Source organism: Podarcis bocagei (genome assembly GCF_964188305.1).
Source record: "Podarcis bocagei genome assembly, chromosome: 11".
NCBI classification, from domain to species: Eukaryota; Metazoa; Chordata; class Lepidosauria; order Squamata; family Lacertidae; genus Podarcis; species Podarcis bocagei.
In genome coordinates, this window is record NC_138136.1 from 17483519 (window position 1) to 17508639 (window position 25121).

The following is a 25121-nucleotide window of genomic DNA, read 5'->3' on the forward strand; positions in this document are numbered from 1 at the left end:
TTCTTCTTCCCACTTTGCCTTGGCCCTCATCCCTTTCAAATCCTATGCAGTTATTTTATTGTTACCTTTCTTGCCAACCCATTTTGCACATTATTATTCAACACCATATTTCAACGTATTTTTTGTCCATGCTTTTCATTCGTACACAGTTTTAGACATATTTGTTATATGATCTGTATTGTTTTATTGGTACTGTTGCTGAAGGTCTGTCATGGCCTTTGGCTAGAACAATAAACTTATATTGATTGATTCGTCCTCTCAACAGGTGTTCCATCCTATATTTTTCTGATATATATATATATATATATATATATATATATATATATATATTCTGAGCCTTATATATTTTTCTGAACCTATGCTTTTAATTTCTGCTCCTGGGGCTATCAACTTTAAATGGGTCTGGATATTGATGGATAAAATAAGTGGGAGATATTAATGATGGCAATCACTTGGTCTATTAATAGCATGGTAAATGAACCAATGGGATTCGGAGAGCTAAACAGGATTATCAATCTTAAAACATTTGGGTTCTAAAAGCAATCCTGTAACATCTGATTTATTGTATCTTTACATTTTGTTCACTTCGCTCTCCAAATATTTCACATACCTGTGGGTGTAAATGCAACATTTCATGCCTAACTTCAAGTATACTCACAAACAATTTATTTACTTAAAAGCATTTTTTCCACCTCTGACAAAGAGTCCTGGAGTGGCTTTCAAAGTAGACAGTCCCTACCCGCAGGCTAACAATCTAAAAGACATGACACAGAAGGAAAAAGGGATTAGGAGAGAAAAAGAAAACAAGCAAATTTAGACACCAGTAGAGCTTTAAGCTCATTTTGTCCTATTGAAGAAAACTAGTGTATTATTATTATTATTATTATTATTATTATTATTATTATTATTATTTGAACCAATTACTTATCTGGGCTGAGCAATCCTAGAATCATACAATCGTAAAATTGGAAGCGACTCCCAAGGGTCATTTAGTCCAACCCTCTGTAATGGAGGAATCTCACCTAAAGCATCCATGACAGTAGCATATTTTCCTTCTTTTTTTTTGCAGGGAGTGTAAGAAGAATAGGAAGGCTGTGAAATGGGCCTGTGAAATGATACAGGCTGCAACATATAAACTCCAGTGAGTCATAAAAAGGTCTTCAGAAAAGGCTTGTGCAACATGTTACGCAGGGCATTGTGCAAATGGAACAATTTATTTGGATTCAGGGTCACTTTTCCACCCAGCGCTCTTCTGCATGGTCAGAAGAAACCCTTTCATGGACAGAAGAGCATCTTTGGTTTTTCAAGGGTGTCCTAAAAGAAGCATCTCATGATGTGCCCACATTTTTAAAATTGCAGATGTTTATATAATCATTGTGTACCAGATTATTTTTTTTAATGCACCAGTAATCTTAATTTTGTCCTAAAAGTGGATGGGAGCAGCTCACACATTTCTGCTGAAAGAGGAAGAGCCAGGTCTGACAGTTTCCCTACATTAAAAAGTTGCAGGAGAGCAGGGCAGTCTGCCCGTTCTGCAATTAAGTTGGAAAAGTAAGCAGATCTGGCTTGTTTCAAACGTGCCTGCACACATTTATATGTCTCAAACCTCTAAATGTACACGAAGTCAAGAAGCCCTCAAAGCGCATTTAACTTATGGTGTATAGCCTTATTTAATGTTCTCCATATATCAAGATTAGAATACAGGAGTAACTGCCAATAAGTGGAGTAATGGGTGAACTTTGATTAGTAGTGAAAAGTCCAACCTATGTTTGCATAATGGGGACTGATCACTATCCTTTCACCAGCTGAGGTCATGTTCAAAAGAAGCTTTGCATTCAGCTAGCAGGTTGCTTCATAACAGGCCCAATCCAGGACCGCAGCAGAATTCCAGAGTACCCAGAATAATTGCAGGCTAGTGTGAGTTGGAAGGAAAGCAAAGAATGGTAGGTGTATGTTTGAATGGAGACGAGATTATCAACTCCACAGCCTTTCTCTATCCAACCCGTTCAGTCTCATATAACCTCCCTATGTGCGAAACAGTAAAATAGTGATATACAGTATGGCATTCAGAGATGAGAAACAGGAGTTAAAACTTAGTTTTTCACTCCTTAGTGGACAGGCACATATTTGGGCTATTCAGATTTTTCTCCATTTTATACTGTAGAAAGTTAATCTAGTCCAGAAATGAATCAATTTCCTTTGACTATGCCCTAAATCTGAGAGCAACTGATTCTAGATGTTCATTTTCACTGTGATTATATGGTTGAACCCTCAACTCAGAAGAAATATTTTACGTGACTCTTTCTTTGCTGCCAATGCTGCACAGCAAATGTTTACTTTGCCCCCTATGAAATGTAGTGATTTTGGTTGTTGGTTTTTTAAAATCTGTCCTCCATCTCCCATCATGCCCCCAGATTCACTAATACCAATGAGAAATGTTTCCCTTGGTGCCAGAAGACATCAGCTGAGGGGCTCTTGGTATCTATCTGCACTTCATGCCATTGACTTTGGCTCCCCTTCTCTTTGTTTCAGCAGATGAATTTCCCATTTTAATCTCTTGGGTTTCTATATTTCATTTTAGAAGCCAAATACACAGTATCTCCAAGTTTTCTGTTCTATTGCCAAGATTTTGCATGAGAACTAGAACAGCTTCCACAACCTCTGAGATTTACATCCCAATATGTTTCATATCCATGTCAAAGGGATTTCTGACAGTTGGGAAACCTAGTTAAGACTCATTGTTTAATATGTCTTCTTTTCCGTGAGTCCTACCTGTTCCTTCTTCTGAATCACCTCAAAGCTAACAGAAGATACTTATGGCTGAAACTTACTAGTTTATGGAGCTCATAGGCTTTGCAGAAGCCAGGTGTACAAGGCCAAGTGAACAAAAAACATCTGCATAAATATCTCCTTTGACATCCTGGAGTAAGTATAGCAGAACATCAAATGTCTAGAGAGTTTACACCAGACTGTAATACCCTACTGTCATCCAATATGAAAATCATATCTTCCAGGTTTAGGACTGGCTTGTAAAAGAACAAAACATTTTTGTTGGCATCCGTCTGTCTTGGGAGACAACGGAGGAGTTTAGGTTGGATTTGGACTTGGGGTTGAAGTCAAACTGTTGGAAAGTTACAGCACCTGCTGTGGCTGTAGGGACCAATACAGGAGAGAACAATACATGTAACTAGTTAAACATGTTTACCAATATCTATCGATATCACAAAATAGCAAAGGAGATTGACTGAAATTGAGCTCATTTTACAGACATTACTCAACCCCATTGGCTTCAAGGGGGATTTACTCATGTAAGTGGCTTGGTCCTATAATACTACTTTATTTTCCCATTCATTTGTTTCTCAATGAGGCTTTAGTTTGATGATATAATATATTCAATTGATATAAATATTCAATTAGATTTCTTTCAAGTGGTTGCTATCAAACATACAGTGACAGGTTACAACTTTCTATTTCCAGCTAATAATTTTTCAAACCAGAAGCCTGGGGATTTATTTATTTAAATATGCATTTCTTCTTTGAGTTGTTGTTGCTGCTGTTATTATTATTAAACAAAGTGGTTACATTTTCTTTCCTGTGGAAAGATTTCTACAATGATTACAACTTCTGGATCCCTTAGAATAAGTTTACAAGATTGTTTATTTTGAAAGAACTCTTCTTTCAGTTCTAAGGTCCATCTGACCAAATCTAGACACTCGCAGAGGAACAGGGGTGTGGGGGGAGTGCACCGTCCCCGGTGGCACAATCCTGGTGGGTGCCATCGTGGCTGCCCCCCCCAGCACTGTGCACCACGCCCCTGCAGGCATTGCACCACGCCCCCAGGATGCGCGCCACGGCCCTGTGGGCAGCATGCCACACCCACAGCACATGCGCCAGTCACGCCCTCACCTGCTCTCCACACACCCCCGCCAGAGCTTGAAGCTCCGCCACTGAATCTAGGACATAAGTAGATGAAAAGAGTTCCTGGATAATCAGGGGCTGTTTCCTCACTTCTGTTGTCACATCAGAGAAACTGACTGTGCATACAGTACCATGGTCAGTTCCCTGGTTAGTTCCCTGGTTAGAAACATATGTGCCCTAAAGGATATTACTTCTTTATTGAGGTACTAATTATTCTTTGATGAAGCAATATTTTAAAGTGATACAAAAGTTAGTGTTTCAACTAGATGATTAAGACTGAAATACTGGAGCCTAACAGAGATAGCTCAATTTCATTTACATTTCCACAATTGCAAACAACGAAACTGCCTTTTACTGAGGGTACTATAGCCATATTGCCTACTCTAGCTGGCAGTGCTCCAAGGTCCCAGGTCAAGGGTTTTCCCCAGTCTGCTCTCCAAAATCGTATTAAGATACTAGAGGTGAAATCTGCCAACCATTGGCATGCAAAGTGTATGTTCCATAACTGGCTATGAAACATGTGCTCTATTTCCTCAGGCAATGTAGGTCCATAGGTCTCAAGTATCCCTCACTATGAGGAATATGTTGAATGTAGCTCAGCTTATGAAACTGTCCCATCTTACTTATTTCACTGATTTTGCAAAGTCCTCATTTCTTACTAGTCATTAAGACCTACATTTAAGCAGTTTTCCTTACTGAATTCTTCTTCAAGTTAGAATCATAGAATCATAGAATCATAGAATCATAGAGTTGGAAGAGACCACAAGGGCCATCGAGTCCAACCCCCTGCCAAGCAGGAAACACCATCAGAGCACTCCTGACATATGGTTGTCAAGCCTCTGCTTAAAGACCTCCAAAGTAGGAGACTCCACCACACTCCTTGGCAGCAAATTCCACTGTCGAACAGCTCTTACTGTCAGGAAGTTCTTCCTAATGTTTAGGTGGAATCTTCTTTCTTGTAGTTTGGATCCATTGCTCCGTGTCCGCTTCTCTGGAGCAGCAGAAAACAACCTTTCTCCCTCCTCTATGTGACATCCTTTTATATATTTGAACATGGCTATCATATCACCCCTTAACCTCCTCTTCTCCAGGCTAAACATACCCAGCTCCCTTAGCCGTTCCTCATAAGGCATCGTTTCCAGGCCTTTGACCATTTTGGTTGCCCTCCTCTGGACACGTTCCAGTTTGTCAGTGTCCTTCTTGAATTGTGGTGCCCAGAACTGGACACAGTACTCCAGGTGTGGTCTGACCAGAGCAGAATACAGTGGCACTATTACTTCCCTTGATCTAGATGCTATACTCCTATTGATGCAGCCCAGAATTGCATTGGCTTTTTTAGCTGCCGCGTCACACTGTTGGCTCATGTCAAGTTTGTGGTCAACCAAGACTCCTAGATCCTTTTCACATGTACTGCTCTCAAGCCAGGTGTCACCCATCTTGTATTTGTGCCTCTCATTTTTTTTGCCCAAGTGCAATACTTTACATTTCTCCCTGTTAAAATTCATTTTGTTTGTTTTTGCCCAGTTCTCTAATCTGTCAAGGTCGTTTTGAAGTGTGATCCTGTCCTCTGGGGTGTTAGCCACCCCTCCCAGTTTGGTGTCATCTGCAAATTTGATCAGGATGCCCTTGAGTCCATCATCCAAGTCGTTGATGAAGATGTTAAATAAGACCGGGCCCAAGACAGAACCCTGTGGCACCCCACTAGTCACTCTTCTCCAGGATGAAGAGGAACCATTGATGAGCACCCTTTGGGTTCGATCAGTCAGCCAGTTACAAATCCACTGAGTGGTAGCAGAGTCAAGACCGCATTTTACCAGCTTCTTTACAAGAATATCATGGGGCACCTTGTCAAATGCCTTACTGAAATCAAGGTAGGCTATATCCACTGAGTTCCCTTCATCTACCAGGCTTGTAATTCTGTCAAAAAATGAGATCAGGTTAGTCTGACATGACTTATTTTTCAGAAATCCATGCTGACTATTGGTGATCACAGCATTCCTTTCTAGGTGCTCACAGACTGTTTGCTTAATGATCTGCTCCAGAATCTTCCCTGCTATTGATGTCAGACTGACTGGGCGGTAATTATTTGGGTCCTCTCTTTTCACTGTTGAAGGTCACTGTTCACATTCTTTTAGCTTGGACTAAAAGGCATTGTTGTTGTGCAAACCATGTAAGAGAAAATGAGTTGATTTCCTCCTTCCATTTGACTCCTTCCATTTGCAGAAGGAACTGAGATCCAGCAGAGGCTAGAGGAAGAGCAGAAGCTGACTTTGCTGCAGATCCTACACTGTTTTGGAAGGCCTCCCCACCCATCTTTTCATGGAGTACAGGGGGAAGGAGAAATGGGCAAAATGGTCATTATTCCAGGGGAATGTAAAGTTCAATCTCATGTTATCCAGAGCGAGAGCACAGGCAGCCATTTTCTTTATGCATCATCCTCTCTTTGGGTGGAGTGGCAGGGAAAACTGGGCCCACTGAGGGGAAGAAACACAGGATTCTGCCTTAGACCAATTCAGGTCATTGCTCCATCTGGCTTACTATTGTCTATGCCTTGAGTCAACAGATGTGTAGTGTCCAGATCAAGGGAAATAACAGTACTACTCTATTCTGCCTTGGTCAGACCACAGCTTGAGTACTGTGTCCATATCTGGCCAACAGAATTTCAGAAGGATATTGACAATCTGCAACATGTGCAGAGGAGGGCGACCAAGATGATCAAGGGTCTGGGAACCAAACCTTCTGAGGAATGGTTGAAAGAGCTGGGTATGGTTAGCCTGGAAAAGAGGAGATATGATATCTATCTTCAAATATCTCACATGGAAGAGGGAACAAGCTTGTTTTTGTCTCCTCTGGAGGGTGGGACTTGAACCAATGTCTTCAAATTACAAGAAAGGAGATTCTGACTAAGCATCAGGAAAAAACTTTCTGGTCTCCCTTGGGAGGTTGTTGACTCTCCTTCCTTAGAAGTTTATAAGCAGAAGTTGGATGGCCATCTGTCATGGATGCTTTAGCTGAGATCCCTGCATTGCAGGGGGTTGGACCAGATGACCCTTGGGATCCCTTGCAACTCTACAGTTCTATTATTCTATGAGTCTCCAGTGTGACCCCGGTGGGCACCATGATGCCATCAGACACCACCGTTGTGCCATCCATTACTTCTAAGTTTGCAAGCCATGTGATTCACACTACTTCACAGGTCACAATCTGAGCCTTCTGTTGAGGGATCTTCATGCCCATCAGGAAAAAGCTGGACATCCTTTTTTGTAACACGATTACATCATCTTCTAGCTTCAAAAAGATGTGAACTGTGAACTCCTGCCTACATGCAACCCAATCCATTGGCTGTGCTAAGCAACCTGCTAATTGAAGCTAACTTACCAACAAAGATACAAAATCAATTTGTTTGTTTTCTTCTTTTCATGTATGAATTGCTCCTTATGAAACATCTCAAGGTGATTTAACAGTAAGTATATGATGCTTAGGTTTTAGGGTAAATGGGATGTCCTGGGGGGGGGGGAGCGTTAAGCAGGTTTCATTTATGCAAGGTACTTTACAAAAAACTGGAAACCAGGTTTACTTCTTCTTACTGAACAATTGTGTAGAATAGTGCTGGTAGAACTCTCCTTTCAAGTACAGTGGTACCTCGGGTTACATACGCTTCAGGTTACAGACTCCGCTAACCCAGAAATATTACCTCGGGTTAAGAACTTTGCTTCAGGATGAGAACAGAAATCGTGCAGTGGTGGCGCAGCAGCAGCAGGAGGCCCCATTAGCTAAAGTGGTGCTTCAGGTTAAGGACAGTTTCAGGTTAAGAACAGACCTCCAGAATGAATTTAGTTATTAACCCGAGGTACCACTGTACAAGGTCCAGAAACCTAATTGTTGTTTTTAAATGGCTGAAATAAATAAAAGTGCATCAAGGAATAGCCTAGCCCCCTATATCCCCACCCCATGGCCACAGCAGGTTTGAAAACACAAAATGCTATAATGGTGTGCAATCCACAATGGGCCACATCCATCAGCAGCACTACTGCAAATATTTTTCAATGAAATGGTCTTATAAGGAGCTGGCAAAGGTGAAGCATCCCCCCCCCCCCCGTTCAGTTCTCACCATTGTTTTGAGTCTCATTTCCTAATTAATGACAGTATAATTTATTCCTCATGTTATTAAAAGACAACACTTTTGAAGAAAATGACAATGTTTACCTTCCCTGGGAACACTGGTTGCTTAAGACATAAACACATTGCCAGGATGTTTATAAAATAACTGCCAATTAGAACTTTGAATTAAAAAAGGTTTACCAGCCTGAATCTACAGATTCAGATTGGATGAAAAGTATGAAATGAAGTAGTTTGCACTTCATCTCTTGCTTCAGTCTTATTTTATGGCTCTCTCTTCTCACAACAGTTGTGAATATAGACGGGATTTACAATAGTACTAAGCTCTCCTACCAAGAGACACATATAAAACTGTCATTGGGCAGCTCATGCTGTCTGAAGTTAGTGGATGTTGACAAAGAACATTGCTAAGACTTAGAAGGCACTGAATTTTCTTCCAACTCAGAGTGAGACAAGACTTGGGCCTGGGGGAAGGGAGTTATTGGCGAGTTTATTTAACTGTTCACTATAACCTCCTTGTCTCGACAAGCATCCAGGACTGGCAATCTTAAGAATGACTTTTTTCTCACTTGTCAACTTGATGGAAGGAAAGACCTTAAAAGAAGAGCTCTCTAAAAAGCTAATTTGCTAGAAGCCTGTGCATGTAATGGGTCCGATGTAATGATTAGAATGCTAATGTTTAAAAAAGCTTGAACATTTTGGAACACAGTGGAATATGGACTTTATCAAGCTGATGTTTTAATGAGGAGAAAAATGCCACCAGTTGTCTTGCCAAGCCAAAATCTTTCTGCTTCTAAGAATACCATTGACATGTCCCTAGATACAATCAAAGAAACATCTGCACTGCTTCCAGGCTGCTATTGTTGCTGCTAGAAACCAGGGACGTATTCAGACATATGCAAAAATGGACTTTGGAGTAAATCATCATCAGATAGACGTTTTAAAACCTGTGTTTGAATCCCCAAAGCTATAAGTTTTGAAGGGGAAAGAAGACATCTAAGACATAACAGAACATTGACATTAATTCATCTAAGCAGATTTGATAATGTAGGTATGATTTCCTAACATTAAAACATGTCTGCAAAACCTTTAATTTGTTATAATTCATTGCTATATTTTGATATAATTCCTTGACTGGGAGGAAGAGACTTGAGAATTACAACCACATGAAGTCTAGCATGCTTTTAAAGATATTTTGTCTTCCATTCTCTGGAACTATTTTTCATCAAGGTATCTAGTAAAGCATGCTAAAACTCAAGTAGTTGCAGGCTACAAATCCCTTCCTCTCTAGCAATCGTAATGAAGCTAATGCACATAATTACAAAGTACGTTGTTTATGGACTGAAACTGAAGCTTCATTTGCTTCAAGCTGTATTAAATGTAGCTTTATATCTATGTGAAAGAGTAAAGCAAAAGGGAAGCTATATCATCTACTGTACCTTCCGAGTTCTTCATTGCACAGAAGATGTAAGCCAGTTGTAAATATCGTGTTTCTTACTGTATTTTAGTGCTTCATTTTAAAGCAACACAGGAACAAGTAACAGTAGTATAAAACATGGCTTGTAACAGTGCATAAAGAGTAAACATTTACAATGTTGGAAGGAATGCCGTACAGTAAATATAGACAAACCACAGTGTTTGGACATTAAAGGTTATTTGAATGGTGTGTCAAACATATGTATTCTTTAGAGCAGGGAGCCAGGTTTTCGTGCTCAGATTCAGGGCAATGGGAAGCACAGGTATTTGTGGCACATTTATTTTGTGGTTATTCTACTAACCAGTGATTTTGAGAAATTTACTACCTGATATACTTTTTGAGTTCTATCCAGTGAAGTTGACCAGTTAGTGCAAAGACTTCTGTGTGCAACATATTGCAGATATTAATACTGTGCAGTTTGAAACAACCGGGTGTATAAAAACTGACTCCTTTTGGAAACGAAGCAGCCCTATGAAGAGTGAGCCTGATCAGTGGTCACAATATAGAGTACTGGTGTGGCTACATAGTGGTAGAAGGGGAATGAAATGGAGCATTCTGAAACAGGGCATATCTAGCTGGAATGCTAAACTGGAACAATAACATTTTGTTGTACGTCCCACTTTTGAATCCATCATTTGAACCTTTTAAAAAGAATGACTAAGTGAAACTTTGTCAATTTGTCCATTACAACATATTTAAAGCTTGCTTTTGCCTTTGCCTTCAAAGAACTTACTTACCATAAACTCCTTTACCCCCATGCACCAATTTGACTGTGATGATCTAAAATTTCTGGCAACATTGCCTCTTCATAACATAAACGTAATCTTGCAATAAATCCCCTCCATGTGTAGAGTTAGTGACATCAAATGGGTTTTGCCATCTTTACAGCCCCCCTTATAAATTAATCTTATTCCAAAGATACTTTAACTATCAGTGCTTACACACTGCCAAAGTAAATTTAAAACAGATTCTACCATATTATATTTTAAAATGAAAAGGTGACTAAGGGGTTGCACCACTCATCTCACTTTTCAGGCTTGTGTTTGTCCACAGACAGCTTTCCAGGTCATGTGGCCAGCATGACTGAACCGCTTCTGGCGCAAGGGGACACCGTCACGGAAGCCAGAGCGCACGGAAATGCCATTTACTTTCCCGCCGCAGTGGTACCTATTTAACTACTTGCACTGGTGTGCTTTCAAACTGCTAGGTTGGCAGAAGCCAGGACAGAGCAACGGGAGCTCACCCCATCACGGGGATTCGAACTGCCGACCTTCCGATCGGCAAGCCCCCGAGGCTCAGTGGTTTGGACGCGGCTAGCTGTTGTTTGGGGACTAAAACTCCCAAACCTCCCCGACCCCTGATCCTGCTAGCTAGGGATGATGGGAGTTGTAGTCCAAAAAACCCAACAACTGGAGACCCTAATCCTGCTTTTAGAGGCGGAATAGTTTGGAGGGACCAGACTTTTTCCAACCACCCCACAGGACATGGGCGCAGCCAGGATTTGTGTTAGAGGCTGCACCCCTAGGGGATGGGGCAGAGCAGAAGCTGTTTGCTATGCCTTTTTATTGATTTTTATTTATGGGGTGTGTGTGTGTGTGGCAGCATGCCCCAGGAGCAGGGCTGGATTTAGGTTTGATGAGGCCCTAAGCTACTGAAGGTAAAGGGGCCCTTTATATGTCCGGCTGTCCTTTGTCAACAACAAACTGTTGCTGTTTTGTGTTTAATATGTGCTATATGGTAATTTATGGACCTCATAGGTATCCAAAGCCATTTGCACATGTTGCCCTGCAACCAGTCCATGCAGAATGTAGGCACCCTATATACAGAAATGAGCAAACCAGGGACATTTTAGGGAGCAGGCTAGCAGGCGGGGCCCATTACATCACAGGAGCCTACACAACACGAAACAGTTGCTGCATATAGGTTTTATTTTATTTGTTTTTTAAAATCTTATATTTTGGAAATGTGCATTGTTAGTTTTTTCCCCCCTTTAAAATTCCCCCCCCCCCAAAAGAGTGGGGCCCTAAGCTATAGCTTATTTAGCTTATAGGTAAATCCCCCACTGCCCAGGAGCAGCGATTTGTGCCCAAACCCTTTTTTTTTTTTGTTTTTGTAGCGCTCTGGGGGATTATTATTTTTTTTACCATTCGTGATTCAGTTCATCTGGGGCCTAAAGAGGCGCACAAGGAGGCCTAAAGTTACCTCAGACGACACACCCAAACTACCAACCAACGGGCGGCCTCCGGGGCTTCTGAGGCAGAAAGCAGCGCGGAGCGGAAGCCGCCTGCCCCTGTGGAGGCCGCTTCCCTCCCTGACAGAAAGCCCGGCGAGCTCGGGCCTGTTTCCGAGTCCGAGGCCCCGCTGCTCCGCTCCGCTCCCTCAGCCCTCAAACGACGCGTCTCCGGCTCGCTCCGCCTCCTGCCACGGTGTCCGTTATTGGGGGGGGGGGGCGCTGTGGGGCCTACAGAGCCGAGACGCGCAGGCGCCGGGAGCGCGCGCCTGGCTCTTCAGTCGCGGCCGCTGAGGGGAAGAGGAGATGGGCCGCCTCGCCGCCCTTCCGCCCTGGCTGGCCGCGGCCGCCTGCCTCCTCCTCCTGCTGGCGTCCATCTGGGGGGCCGAGGGCTTCAAGAAGAGAGGACCCGCCGTGACCGCCAAGGTGACTATGGCTGGGTGTCGTTCCCTCGCCCCTCTCCCTTTCCCCCCACCCACGCTTTCCTTGGCTTGTGGACCAACGTCTTTCCACGCTGGCCTCAGGGTTTCCCAAACTTGGCTCTCCAGCAGGTTTGTGTTTTTTTTTATTACTACAACTCCCGTCATTCCTGACCCCTGGTCTTTTTAGCTAGGAATGATGGGAGTTGTAGTCCGAAAAAAACCACACACACAGCTGGAGAGCCAAAGGGTGGCTGTGGCACAAGGAGCCCTGCCAGAAAAATGCTGGCCACCACCTAGGCATGCAGGTGTGCTTGTAATAATGCCAGGATATTGCTTTTCCTCTCTATTTCCCGGGTGCGTGCTTGATGAATAACCAAGCTTTCGGGGGGGCAGAGCAGGCCTGGAGGCGAGTGAGGACACCACCATCATCATCAACATCGTTGTTGTTAAAATAAAAAACTTCCTTCCAGTAGCACCTTAAAGACCAACTAAGTTAGTTCTTGGTATGAGCTATCGTGTGCATGCACACTTCTTCAGAACATCGTTGTTGTTGTTATTGTTATTATTAATTGAATTTATATACCCGCAGGTCTCAGGGCAGTTCACAGGATAAAATCAGATGCTCCCATGTTGGGTGAAATTTATATTTTACATGCGTAATAGTTCCTGCATATCGTATGAGAGCCACAGGCTGGACACGAGCCTATGACCGTTCAGTAAACTTGCATCTTATGCGCGTTTAACTTGTGCATATTCAGCATTCAGGCCCATGTAATTTAGGTAATCACCCACCCACAGTAGACCGCTTTCCAAGGTGAATGTATTGTTTGCACGTATCTTGTTCCTTACACTTTATGTTGTTTAATCCACGGTGTGGCCAATATATTCTTATGCAGTAGACTTTTGCTTGTACAACTAGAGCTAAGCATCAAAAAGAAATGGGGAGCGGCATTCTCATACTGAGATTCAATGGGGACTTTGTGGCCCTCCAGATGTTGCTGGATGACAGCTCTGACTATTGCTTTGCTTCAGGATGAGAACAGAAATAGTGCTCTGGCGGCGCGGCGGCAGCAGGAGGCCCCATTAGCTAAAGTGGTGCTTCAGGTTAAGAACAGTTTCAGGTAAGGATGGACCTCCGGAACGAATTAAGTACTTAACCCGAGGTACCACTGTACATCTCTTGTAAGGTAGGGATGTGTACTTTAGGCAACTGGAATATACATTGGATTTTGTAGAAAAATCCTGGTCTGCAGCTGCTCCTCAGTTAGGGAGCAAAAGTGAGCAAAAGCCAAGTGCATTCTAGCATTTGACAATCTACAGACCTTGGTGAGGGCTTTAATTCCTTCATAGTAGTAGTCATTACAAGATATGGCGAGTTTCAGCAGATATCCCGATCAGCACCAATTGATGAGAAACCCAGATTTTTGCTTTTAAATGGTCATTTAAGAGGAAAGCAAGAAAAGATTAATGGGTATTTTTTATGCTTCCTTCTAATATAACTTAATGTGTATGCCTCTTCGGCAGCATATGCAATCAATTTGGCAGTATTTAACCATCTGTGGTAGTGAGCTCAGGGGCCCCTACCTCTGACCCCCATTTTTGAAAGATGTTTTTCTCCTGAAAGCTGGATCATCTCACTGCTTTGCCACCTCTCCCTTGTGTTCTGTTTTCCTGACATGTTCTCTTCTTGAAGAAGTGCATTAGAGAACAGGTACTATGACATCAGCCTAGTATAAATTGTGCCGTAAAAGCTGTAAAAGATTGACATTCTGGTATCAATTAACACAGATAATTCATCTCAATTTAATATTCCTCTGTGTTTTGCTTCCAAGGCAATAGATAGTCATTGAAGCTTGAATCCAGATCTGTGCATCATTTTATAAGTAATAATAAAACATTCTTAGAAATGGATAAAATGGATTTGGTCAGTGGGTAGAGAACTTGTAGCCCTCCAGATGTTGGCATACAACTCCCATTACTTCTTTCTGACCATTGACTGTACTGACAATGAGCTGATGGGAATTGGAGTCCAGCAGTATCTGGAGAATCACAAGTTTCCATCCCTGGATGAGGCAAAAGGAAGAATTTGAGAACGAGTTCAACAGATCTCATGGGACACTCACAATACTCTTGAAACTGGTTGCTTCCCCTCCCCTTTCATAATGAATGGCTGTCTCATTAAAATTTCTTTAATAATAGGATCAATAACACAGTGGGGGTCAGATAAACAGGAAAGAGAAGGCAATATGAAGACAACTGAACACAATAAAATGAATACAGTAAAACAATCCCTTTTGAACAGGCACTTAGATCTTCTTCTTTTTACCTGTGTTGGGTTGGTTGAAAGGGCTTTAGGGCTAAACTAGATATGATGCTAAATGCATCACTTGCTATTGTGTCTTTAATTTTTCCACCATTGCTAAAAGCAGTGCAAAATTCAGTAACTCGGAGAGCTTCTGCAGCCTATTGATAACACAAAGGAATACCCAGATTTATTTTTTTAATCTCATTGGTATTGTGTGTTTTCTTAAGCTTTTATCCCTTTCTGAAATATGACACTTTATGCATTCTGTACGTCGTGAAAAATCACGTCCACCTGACCTAATATTATCACAATCACTCCCTCTAATCGCAAACTGGGATGGTTGAGTGTTGAATCGACACTGGAACACTGGGAAGAGCTCAAAAAGGATTGACCATGCTCCAAAGCCACAAAATGTTGAATACTGGATAATAAAATGATAAAACCATGGAGGGAGGAATAGCCTAACTGAGCTCCTTATAGCTTATCACGAAGCTGGAAACCTGAATAGGGATATACTGCAACCCTTTGTATAAGGTCCTACTTGTACACTTGTATTTCAGAATTCTCAATTCCATCTGACATTTTCTTTCACTTACCTCCTATGAGAGATTTGAATAGCTCCATAACCAGATGAATAAAATAAGTTTTCTGGATATAGCTTGACATTTCATATCTTAGCTGATGTTTCTTCTGTATTGAGAAGGTTGAAAGAATTATATGGAAGTAAGCATCTGGCTTTCATGTATAAATTGGACCTTCACTTCCTATTTGTCCGACTTAGTGCCACCAGTGTAACAGGTTGCATTCTATTTGTTGAACTTTTAGAGGGAGGTAAAACTCCCAGGAATTGCCTGTCTGATAATATTGTAGCTTTTTAAATGCAATAGTGAAAATAGTGAAAGTGAAGAATTAATATGCAGAAATCCTTTTTATAAAAATGCTGTGTACATTGTTTGATTGATTATTATATAATTTGAAAGAAAAAAAATGTAATACCAAGTCCTTCGATCCAGCAGCGCTCACGTAATCAGAATGGGGAAAGTGATACTTTGCTGTTGCTTCCCCCACCCCAAATTTGCTCCAGAGAGTTAGGGGATCAGCATGGGAGGGGACTCAGAGGGCTATGGGGGCAAGGTGGAATTGGCCAAAAGTCCCCTCCCCACTTCCATGCCTGAGAGCCTCCACTGCATCACAGGTCCTTGTGTGCACAGGCAGAACTCCTCCCATGAATGGAAGGGCACCTTTGGATCCTACCAGACTTATTTCTTGCATTATTGATATTCTGTGGTTTTCAATGATTGCTTTTATTTTTTGGAAATTTGTAGGTATTCTTTGATATACAGATAGGCGGCAAAGATGCTGGCAGAATTGTAATTGGATTGTTTGGAAAAGTAGTACCAAAGACGGTGGAAAACTTCGTTAAACTAGCAACTGGAGAAGTAAGAACTTTTAAAAAATGTTTTGTACATGCATTTCAGTGAAAAGACAAATGCACAGAGTTTTCTTTGTGTGTGTCTGTGCACATATTTATGTGGTGCAGCATGGCTAATACTCCATCACTCGGCCCTCCTCATCAGTTTATAGCTGGGGCAGGAATTGTCCTCCAAGTTCTGCTGCAACCAGAAGCATAGTTAAACTGCGAATGTCTGCACTGCCTATGCCTGGCTGCTTTGGCTCTGAGACATGGGAGGCGTTTGGAGGACCTTTTTGCTCAACACTAAAACAGCTTCAACTTTATGGAGATAAAGTCAGAAGTTGCTTTGCACTGCATGTCGGAAGTGCTCTTAGGAACATAAGAAGAGCTCTGCTGAATCAGACCAGAGGTCAGCATTCTTGGGTCTCACAGTGGCCAACCAGGTCCTTATGGGAAGCTGTAAGCAGAACTTGTGTGCAGGAAGGCTCTTGATTTCCAACAGCTGCTCTACAGAGGCATACTGCCTCCAACAACAGGGCATGGCACCATGGTTATTAGCCCTTGATAGCCCTGTCTTCTAGATCAGTGTTTCCCAACCACTGTTCCGCGGCACACTAGTGTGCCGCGAGATGTTGCCTGGTGTGCCGCGAGATGTTGCCTGGAGGGAGGCGGGCGAGTCGGGCGGCGAGAGGCGGGGCGGCGGCGGCGAGGAGAGGCCGCCCAGCGCGGGGCTCTCGCCGTCTGCCTGCCTGGCTGCCTTCGAGCTCGGCGGGCAGCGCCTCCGTCCGCAGCGCCCGCCTCGCGGCTCTCATTCCCTGCCCCTGCCCTGCCAAAGCTCACCCAGCCAAGCCGCGCTCTCCTTCCTGCCTCGCTTTGCTGCCTCCTCCCCCCCCACCCCCAAAGCTTGGAGGTTCCCCGGCAAGGGGGAGGGAAAAAAATTGAAACTTACACTTTCGTGCGTCCCTCCCGGCGTGACGCTGCGCGCTGACGTCACAGGGCTTTAATGGTGGTGTGCCTCGAGATTTTTTTCATCAAACAAGTGTGCCTTTGCCGAAAAAAGGTTGGGAAACACTGTTCTAGAAATTTGTCCAATGTTTTAAAGTTGGTGGCCGTCACTATATCTTGTGGAAGCAAATCCCAGCATTTGTGCTGAGCTCAGATATCCAAAACAGCTGTGGGGATAATCACTAGCCCACTTCTCTAGCTCTATGGGGGGAGAGTTAATGCCTATCTGTAACCGTATACAAAGTTGGATTAAGGGAAGGGTAGAGTCCTGAAGACTGGAAGTGTTGGCTTGGTGACAATGACCAGCCAAAATCCGTTGAACCCTGTTCTAGTGGTTTCTCTACTTTTTGTTGGGTAAAGGTAATGTAAAGTTAAAGGACCAATGGACGGTTAAGTCCAGTCAAAGGCGACTATGGGGTTGCGGCACTCGTCTCACTTTCAGGCTGAGGAAGCCAGCATTTGTCCACAGATAGCTTTCCGGGTCATGTGGCCAGCATGACTAAACTGCTTCTGGTGCAATGGGACACTATCACAGAAGCCAGAGCACACAGAAACGCCATTTACCTTCCTGCCACAGCAGTACCTATTTATCTAATTGCACTGGCGTTCTTTCAAACTGCTAGGTTGGCAGAAGCTGGGACAGAGCAATGGGAGCTCACCCTGTCACAGAGATTCGAACCACCAACCTTCTGATCAGCAAGCCCAAGAGGCTCAGTGGTTTAGACCACAGCGCCACCCATGTCCTTTACCTTTACCTTTTTGTTGTGTGACACATCCTCAATATAATAAACAATAAATTTAATAAATTATTTATTATTTATACTGTAGGGCAGTGGGTTATTGTTTTGGTTTGTTACTATGGTGTGTATTTTTGTGATTTTATATTGTAAACCACCCTGTGATCCTTGGATGAAGGGTGGTGTAGAACTTTAATAAGTAATAAATTAAAAATAATTAATTGACACAACCCCATCCGCCATCTCTTTTATCTCAAAAGTTCAGAGTGGCAGGCATCTTGTTGTTAATCATTATTTAATCAATTGTTTATTTCATTATAGTGTATAGTATTTTGCCAAACTGAAATCATGCCATTCTGAATTTTGTCTTGTAGAAAGGTTTTGGCTATAAAGGAAGCAAATTTCATCGTGTAATCAAAGATTTCATGATTCAAGGAGGTGACTTCACAGCTGGAGACGGCACTGGGGGTAAAGTTGATTTCTTTTTAAAGGAATTTAATACATAAATATAAAAGATATGGAACTATGCAGTCCAACTGATGCCAGTGACAAAGTCCAGGAATGATGTACAACAATCAAACAAATCTAGAATATAAAATAATTATAATTTTCTCAAATTTAGAAAAAACCAAAATTGGTACATCTTTGGCCAAACTAACTGCTATTTACTTAGTGGGCTCTATGTCACTGACTGATCAATAAACAACCTTCCTGTGGCATATGTAAATAGATAATTTTATTGTGATATAAGCATGGTTAAGGTTAATTTACAGAAGAAAACACAATCTTGGATTTAATATGAGAAAAATATTTCTATCTTGATGCAGCTTCAAAGAAGCAGTTCTCTTTTTCCTTGCCAAAACCATTTCCCCTGTATATAGATAAGTTCAGCATCGGTAGTTGGAATTAGGTCCCACTGTGTTCAATTCTCACCACACTCGAGTGGGAATAAATCCAATTGACTAGGTCTTACTGCTACTTACTGCAGATCCACAATCATTACCTTAATGGTGTTGAATTTGAATGTAAAAATATAAAGTGAGGCAGAGAATTGTCATATTCTGATTCAGCAAATAAAGCTTTCAGAACACATTTAAAGTCTAATTTAGTACAAGAAGCAAGAATTAATTTCATCTGTCCTATTCTTGCAGAGGTGACTTAAATGTAGAAACAGACATCTGCATAGACATCTCCTGTTCAGATCTTGAAATGAGTGTCAAGTTGGGCAAGGGATCTTTTTGTGTGCTGTTGGGTGGAATGAGAAATTAGGCACATTACACGTATATGTTTATTAAGCACTTGCATGACTAGCAATGTCAGGACAGCTTGTACAGAAAATATAGGGATAGAATAAACTACTTTACATTGTCCAAACCTAAAGCCACACTTTTTTGGGGGGCTAGAATCTTCTCTTCTTCACTACTATTTAAGGTAAAGCCTTAAACAGTAAATACCCTTAAAGTACCCAGTTTTTTTGTCCCTGCTAATTATTTAACTAATACAGATCCATAAATGAATCATCACTGCATAGTAGATATTAGACAACTAACTACTGTGGAGAAACTGCCACTGATATGGGATGTGAGTATAAGCAAGGGGCAAAGCATGCTTTATTTGGCTCCCTCCCCCCTTTTCTAGTCTGAAGTGTCTGGGGAATTTTAGGAGTTCAGATATCTGCTGTAAAACCGCCTGCAGTTGCCTGTTGCACTGGTTTCCAGCACTTTTCTGAACCCAGTACTCAAGTGGATGTATGTAGTGCAGGAGAAGTTCTGGTAATGCTGGCCCAAGTCATTTTGCCACTCAAGGTAAAGGAAAAATGGTGCCTTTACATGTACAAAAGCAAAGCAAACTGCTAGTTGACCCTTACGGTACTTCAATATTTGTGAGTCCTATGATGCATCTATGGACAGCAGCCTAGCTTAGGGGGTGCAAGCTAGACAATGTTTACTTCCCACCCCCAGCTGCTACTTCCTAGAGCAGCTGCCTTCCTCTACCTAATGTTAGGGCCAGGCCTTGCTTCTGTCGGCTTTACCACTGCCAGTTACCTGTTTGGCAAGTATGGTGAATTCATTCCCGCTCTTTCCCATCTTATACATGCATCAGCTTGCAGATGCATACTCTTGATCTTGGCCAGGGTGGTATTATATCACCTTAGGGAACAGCACCCCGCCCCCCGCCCTCTGAAAACAATTTTTATGGAAATGTCTAGAAAGAGATGCAAGCTGATTTCTCCTATTGCTATAGTACGCAAGTTGCAGATTCAGTGAACCTTCATAATTTGTTAGTGCTGAGGAAGCAGGGGTGCATTAACACAGCCAGTGCCTAATTACATTGCATGCTGGGATTGCTCTTACTGTTGCAGTTAGCATGATTCCTGGTAGCTGATTCAACAGACTATCTAGGAAGTTCCATTTAGGTACACTGGTGAGGTTGAGGCAGTTGAATGTGTTCTGGAGATTCAGGTGTTGGCCTATATCTTAAACCCTTTTAGAAAAAAAAGTCTTAAACAAAATATTGTTTCTTCTGAACCTGATGTCTTGTTTCCCAGGAAAGAGCATCTACGGAGAGACGTTTCCTGATGAAAACTTTAAACTGAAGCATTATGGTATTGGATGGGTCAGTATGGCTAATTCTGGCCCAGATACCAATGGTTCCCAGTTCTTCATTTCTGTGACAAGGCCTGGATGGTTAGATGGAAAGCATGTAGTGTTTGGGAAAGTCATTGATGGAATGGTAGGTGAAAAATAACTATACTAGCTTTGTTCATTAGTTGGAAGCAGTGGGTATAGCAGAGAGTGGCTAACCTGTGGCCTGTGGGACACATCCTCCCCCACAGTAGGTTTTTTGTGCCCCCATTTATAATTATTATTTTTAAAATAAACAGTTTTTAAAATTATTGCTCCCATAGGTCCCCCACTGAGATGCCAAAAGGATTTTTTTGTGGCCCTGCAAGGACTCGTAAAACCAGTCCATTTGAAATGTTTCCGATTGACCACTCCCATGGGTACCCTGTAGTGACTGTGATGTCACAGCATTTTTGTGAAGTTCCCCAAAAATGTGTCCTTTAATATTTTTTTAATGGCCAAGCTCACTTTGGCATGTGTCCTCCAGAGATTTGAGCATGGGTCTACGTGACCCCTGGCTGGTTAGCCATCTGTGGGGTATGGGTTACTGTTTGTTTTAAAAGCTTATCTAGAATTGTCTACATGAGTTCTGGTGTAGCCTCTGCTTTATAGGCCCTTAGCAATTATCTAACTATTCTTAATTATAATATATGTGTACACATCACTAAAGTGGGGAACGACATTATCATCATCATTGATTTATTCAGTGCTTTTTTTCTTTAAAAAGTTTAAGGGTACTCTCATTTTGACTCAAGAAAATCACCAAATCGGGTAAAAGAAATACAGTAAATGGGAAAAAGTACAAAGATTCACAAAATGTTTATGGGTATGCATACCCCTGTGCCCCCCCCCAAAAAAGCACTGGATTTATTAATCACCTTGTACACAACTGTCTCCAGGTGGTGCATAGCAAGAACAATTAAAAACAGATTAAAAACAGCAAATACATTTAAAACAAAATTAAAATATTAATTCACATCAGGCAGCTGGCTACTGGTATTCATGTTTTGGTAATCTTCAGGACAGACTGTTGTAATTTGCTCTATGTGGAGCTGCCTTGTGAAGGACTGAGACTGGTTCAAAACAGAGTTGCCGGGTTATTGGCCGCAGTCAGTTGCTGTAAACATCTTGCTGGCGTTTCACTGGCTGTGATCTGGCGCAATATAAAGTGCTGGTGCTTCCCTTTAAAGCCCTAGGCAGGACAGGGCTTGCATAGCAAAATGAACACTTGCCCCCTTTTCAGTTTGCCTGTGTGTTGATGGAATTTTTGATGCCTCCTCTGTGGTAAAGAGTGGTGGCCTAAGTAGTGGAACTCCCTCTCCAGAGAGACTTGCTTGGAAGCCTACATTATCTTTTTAGCACCAGGTTAAGATGTTTCTGTTTCCAGCTTTTAAACTTTTAAGTATTGCTTTTAGATGCTGCTACGGTTTATTATTTTATTTTTTAAACTGTAAAACTGAAAGCGTTGACAGGTGGGACATAATGCTTAAAACAGTTTCTAGGGGATGGGGCACAAATGCAGTGCCTTGCAGGCTCATGGTCCCACAGAGGTCTCCCCCAGTGCCAACAAGGGTTCTGTTTCCTGCCTTGGCTGAAATAAAGCCTGAAAGATGGCTCTCTACTGTAGCCAATGGAAGGCTTTTTTCAAGCCTAACTGTGGTGTGTGGGGCACTTTGTGGGGTGGTGTCTATAACTATCTCCAGCTGTGACTTCCCATTTCAAAAACATCCCCATGCCACAATTAGGTTTCAAAGCAACCCAGTATTTTCTATCACAAGCACAGAAGCAGACTGATTGTGACCTTAGTGGGGAGCTACAGAGCAAAAATATATATAAGCAGGAGTTAAGGGAAATCCCACAAAATGTAAACTCAGCAGTACATGTCACGTCTATGTTGTGTTTGACACCAGAGATCAGTTTTTCTTCTTATTTCAGTTAGTGGTGCACGCCATAGAACTTCAGCCGGTAGATGACGACGACCGCCCTCTTCAAGACTGTGTGATTGTTAATAGTGGAAAAATAGATGTAAAAGAACCATTTGTGGTTGAAGTAGATGACTGGAGAAGTTGACGGCAACGTGAGCAAAGGAACTGCAATGGCTTCTCCTCTGGCTAAAAGCAGGCAAGGGTATCTGAAGATTCTTTTGCAAGAACGTGGTAACCTCACAGGTAGCATTGAAATATCTAGGTGCTAAATCCAGAGGACTACTTGATTGCCTTTCCAGGAAGTAGTTTTATGGGGGAAAAACATTAGGAATGTATTGACTTAAGTGGTTGAAGGCAATAATTTTCCTGCTCTTTGATTATTCATATACTACTTTTATTAACAGCTCGCCCTCATTCTTTGGTCATGCGAGTCTTCCACCTTATGGATAGGGTTTTATAAAATATCTCATCCTGGAAACACTTCAGCATTTGGTAGTTTGTGGCAATGGAAAACACACTCCTTCAGTCTGCTCCTCTAAAACATGTTCTCTGCTTCAAGCACCTGACACAGTTCTCTTTTCATATAAAGAATATTTGAGACTCTTCTTTCCATTCCTTTTTATAACAGGGGTTTCCTGCATCAATGATGGACACATGTGCAGGTCCTATGGCATGTATGATGAATTTAAATTTGTTCAAATTCAATATATGCAGAATGTGAGCGTATTACTGTTGCAAATAAGTCTAAACCCACTGTCGTGTATTGATATTTTATACATACATTAAACTTCTGCTAAAAAGCTATTCTTGTTTTCTGAACATATTGCCCTGTTTGCCATGCAACAGTATAAAGATGTAAAAGTATTTTCATTCGCTGCATATGCATGTACAGTGGTGCCTCGCAAGACGAAAAGAATCTGTGCTGTGATTCTCTTCGTCTAGCGGTTTTTTCGTCTTGCAAAGCAAGCCCATGGATTAGCGGCTTTTAGCGGCTTATCTGCTGATCGGATCAGCTGATAAGCAGCTTAGCGGCTTAGAAAGGGGGGGGAGGGAAAAAAAACCAGCAGGAACTCGCAAGACATTGTCGTCTTGCGAAGCAAGCCCATAGGAAATTCGTTTTGCGAAGCACCTCCAAAACGGAAAACTTTCATCTAGCGAGTTTTCCGTCTTGCGAGGCATTCGTCTTGCGGGGCACCACTGTAATGCTAAACCTTGATTAGCTACTTTGGAGATGAAGTAGAAGGGGTCTTGAGACAAATGCTGGGCTTGTGTGGTGCTCCCCTTGCTCTGCAGAGCATTGGGACTCCTGATGCAGGGTTACTTTCACTTTCAAAGACATGTGGCTTAGTATTAGTTACGAATCAGATATAATAGTTTAAATCCTGGTTTGGTATACAGTCTGGGGCATAATCCATGGCTTGAAGCTGTCCTGTTTAGAAACTGACCACAAGCTGTGATTCCTTCATAACTCTTAACACAACCACCGGACTAATAGAGCAAGCAAGCATTGACAAAAGAATTCAGCTGAGTAGGTTGCTATTAAGAAACACTAGAATTAGACCAGAAATAGATGCACGTCAAACGCTAACGTATGCAATGTAATGCCAATGTTTTATTTTGGGTTCTGACATCTTGTGAAACATAAGCATATGGTTCACTTAGACAATTGACCTCTGAATATTTATTAGCTGATTATTTTTACCCATCATGTTCTGTCTGCTTCCTGCTACATAATGGTACAAGTTAAATAACATGGGAAAGTTATGCTCACCAAACAGAGTGTATTGGCTGAAAGCACAAGGTTTGTTGCCAGGGTCCTGAAGTAAATTTAAGTCATACTTAAGATAATATAGATATGATATAATCACATCAGAAATACTAAAAATAAGATTAGATTACATTTCAAGTTTGGGCAGTAATTCTCTTAACATTTTTTCCCTGGTCTTGCCTGTGTAATAAGTTGCCCTGTGTACCCACTGCCAGCAGTGGATACTACACTGAGACAAAAAGCTTAGTGTAGTAATTTATTATTTTAAAAAATCAATACATGATGAAAGTTGTTAGTGTAATTCAGCTTATGAATGTCAGCTTTTTAAACATTTGGAGTTGGGTAGACAGATTCAACAGTAGCGTTTTCTCCATTCATAATTTTAAAAGCAGCAATATTAGTGATACACTAAATTAATTTTAAAAGGGGAAATGTTCCATCATTAAATATCATCTCCACTGTGACCACATTCTGTTGTCTTAGGAGTTTTACTAAAAATGTGCAGTTCCAGGAAGAGGATGAGTTTATTTCAGTTACTATCCATCCAAACCCATTTTCTACCTGGGTTGTAGATGAGGATAAAACAATCCGCGGAGAACACCTTCAATAACTACGTTTGGAAAGTCATCTGGAAAAAAAAGGAAAGAAGAAAAACTGCTTTCTTACATATGTCAATACAATATAAATGTTTTTGTAGAACTTAACAAGGCAAGGCCCAGTGTAATTTAGGATATTGCATCACCACCATGTTTATCCATGCTCAGGATTGTGCTATTAGTAATGCTGTTTCAGCACTAAACCCACTTTAGTGTAGCACTGGGCATTGCCTGAATGCACTGCCAGATTTGTAGCTTATTGATTTAAAGGGATGTTCTAATACTTAATGCTGCTAGGCTCCAGCTCTTTATCTGAATCTTTTCTCACAAGGAAGATGGATTACACTGGCAATTCAATTTCTAACAAAATCTCAATACACTTGAAGGAATTCCAAGATTTCTACTGGGAATACTTCACAGCAGTTTTTCCATTGTAGTTTACAGCACTGTTTAGTCCAAGTTGACTGGAAGAGCCTGATGCCATCACATAAGCATCCTTAAAGCATCTAGTCAACGTAAAGGGACAGATTCTTGCAATAAGTTCCAAAGGAATAGTATTCCTAAAAACAAAGGATGCTAAT

At 41.8% G+C, this 25121-nt stretch overlaps 3 protein-coding genes across 4 annotated transcripts in view; 1 reads left to right on the forward strand and 2 right to left on the reverse strand.

The window, feature by feature from the left end:
- Positions 1-11947, reverse strand: part of PRDM6 (PR/SET domain 6) — a 130327-nt gene extending 118380 nt beyond the window's left edge. The window contains exons 1-2 of the mRNA XM_081213723.1: positions 11731-11947; positions 693-754 (exon numbers count right to left, since the gene is read on the reverse strand). The gene's annotated coding sequence lies outside the window, so the exon portion shown is untranslated. The remainder of the gene's footprint in view (positions 1-692; positions 755-11730) is intronic.
- Positions 11948-12000: 53 nt separating this feature from the next.
- PPIC (peptidylprolyl isomerase C) lies at positions 12001-22980 on the forward strand. Its single transcript, XM_081213893.1, has 5 exons — positions 12001-12170; positions 15797-15910; positions 18002-18095; positions 20176-20360; positions 22187-22980. The coding sequence occupies exons 1-5, from the start codon at positions 12051-12053 to the stop codon at positions 22319-22321; spliced, it is 648 nt and encodes a 215-aa protein (XP_081070019.1). The 5' UTR covers positions 12001-12050; the 3' UTR covers positions 22322-22980.
- Positions 22981-23768: 788 nt separating this feature from the next.
- The window catches only part of SNX24 (sorting nexin 24), a 79178-nt gene continuing 77825 nt past the window's right edge, over positions 23769-25121 (reverse strand). For both annotated transcript variants that reach the window (XM_081213946.1, XM_081213947.1), the window contains one exon: positions 23769-24572. In XM_081213946.1, coding sequence (XP_081070072.1) covers positions 24502-24572 — 71 coding nt within the window. In that variant the 3' untranslated portion in view covers positions 23769-24501. The remainder of the gene's footprint in view (positions 24573-25121) is intronic.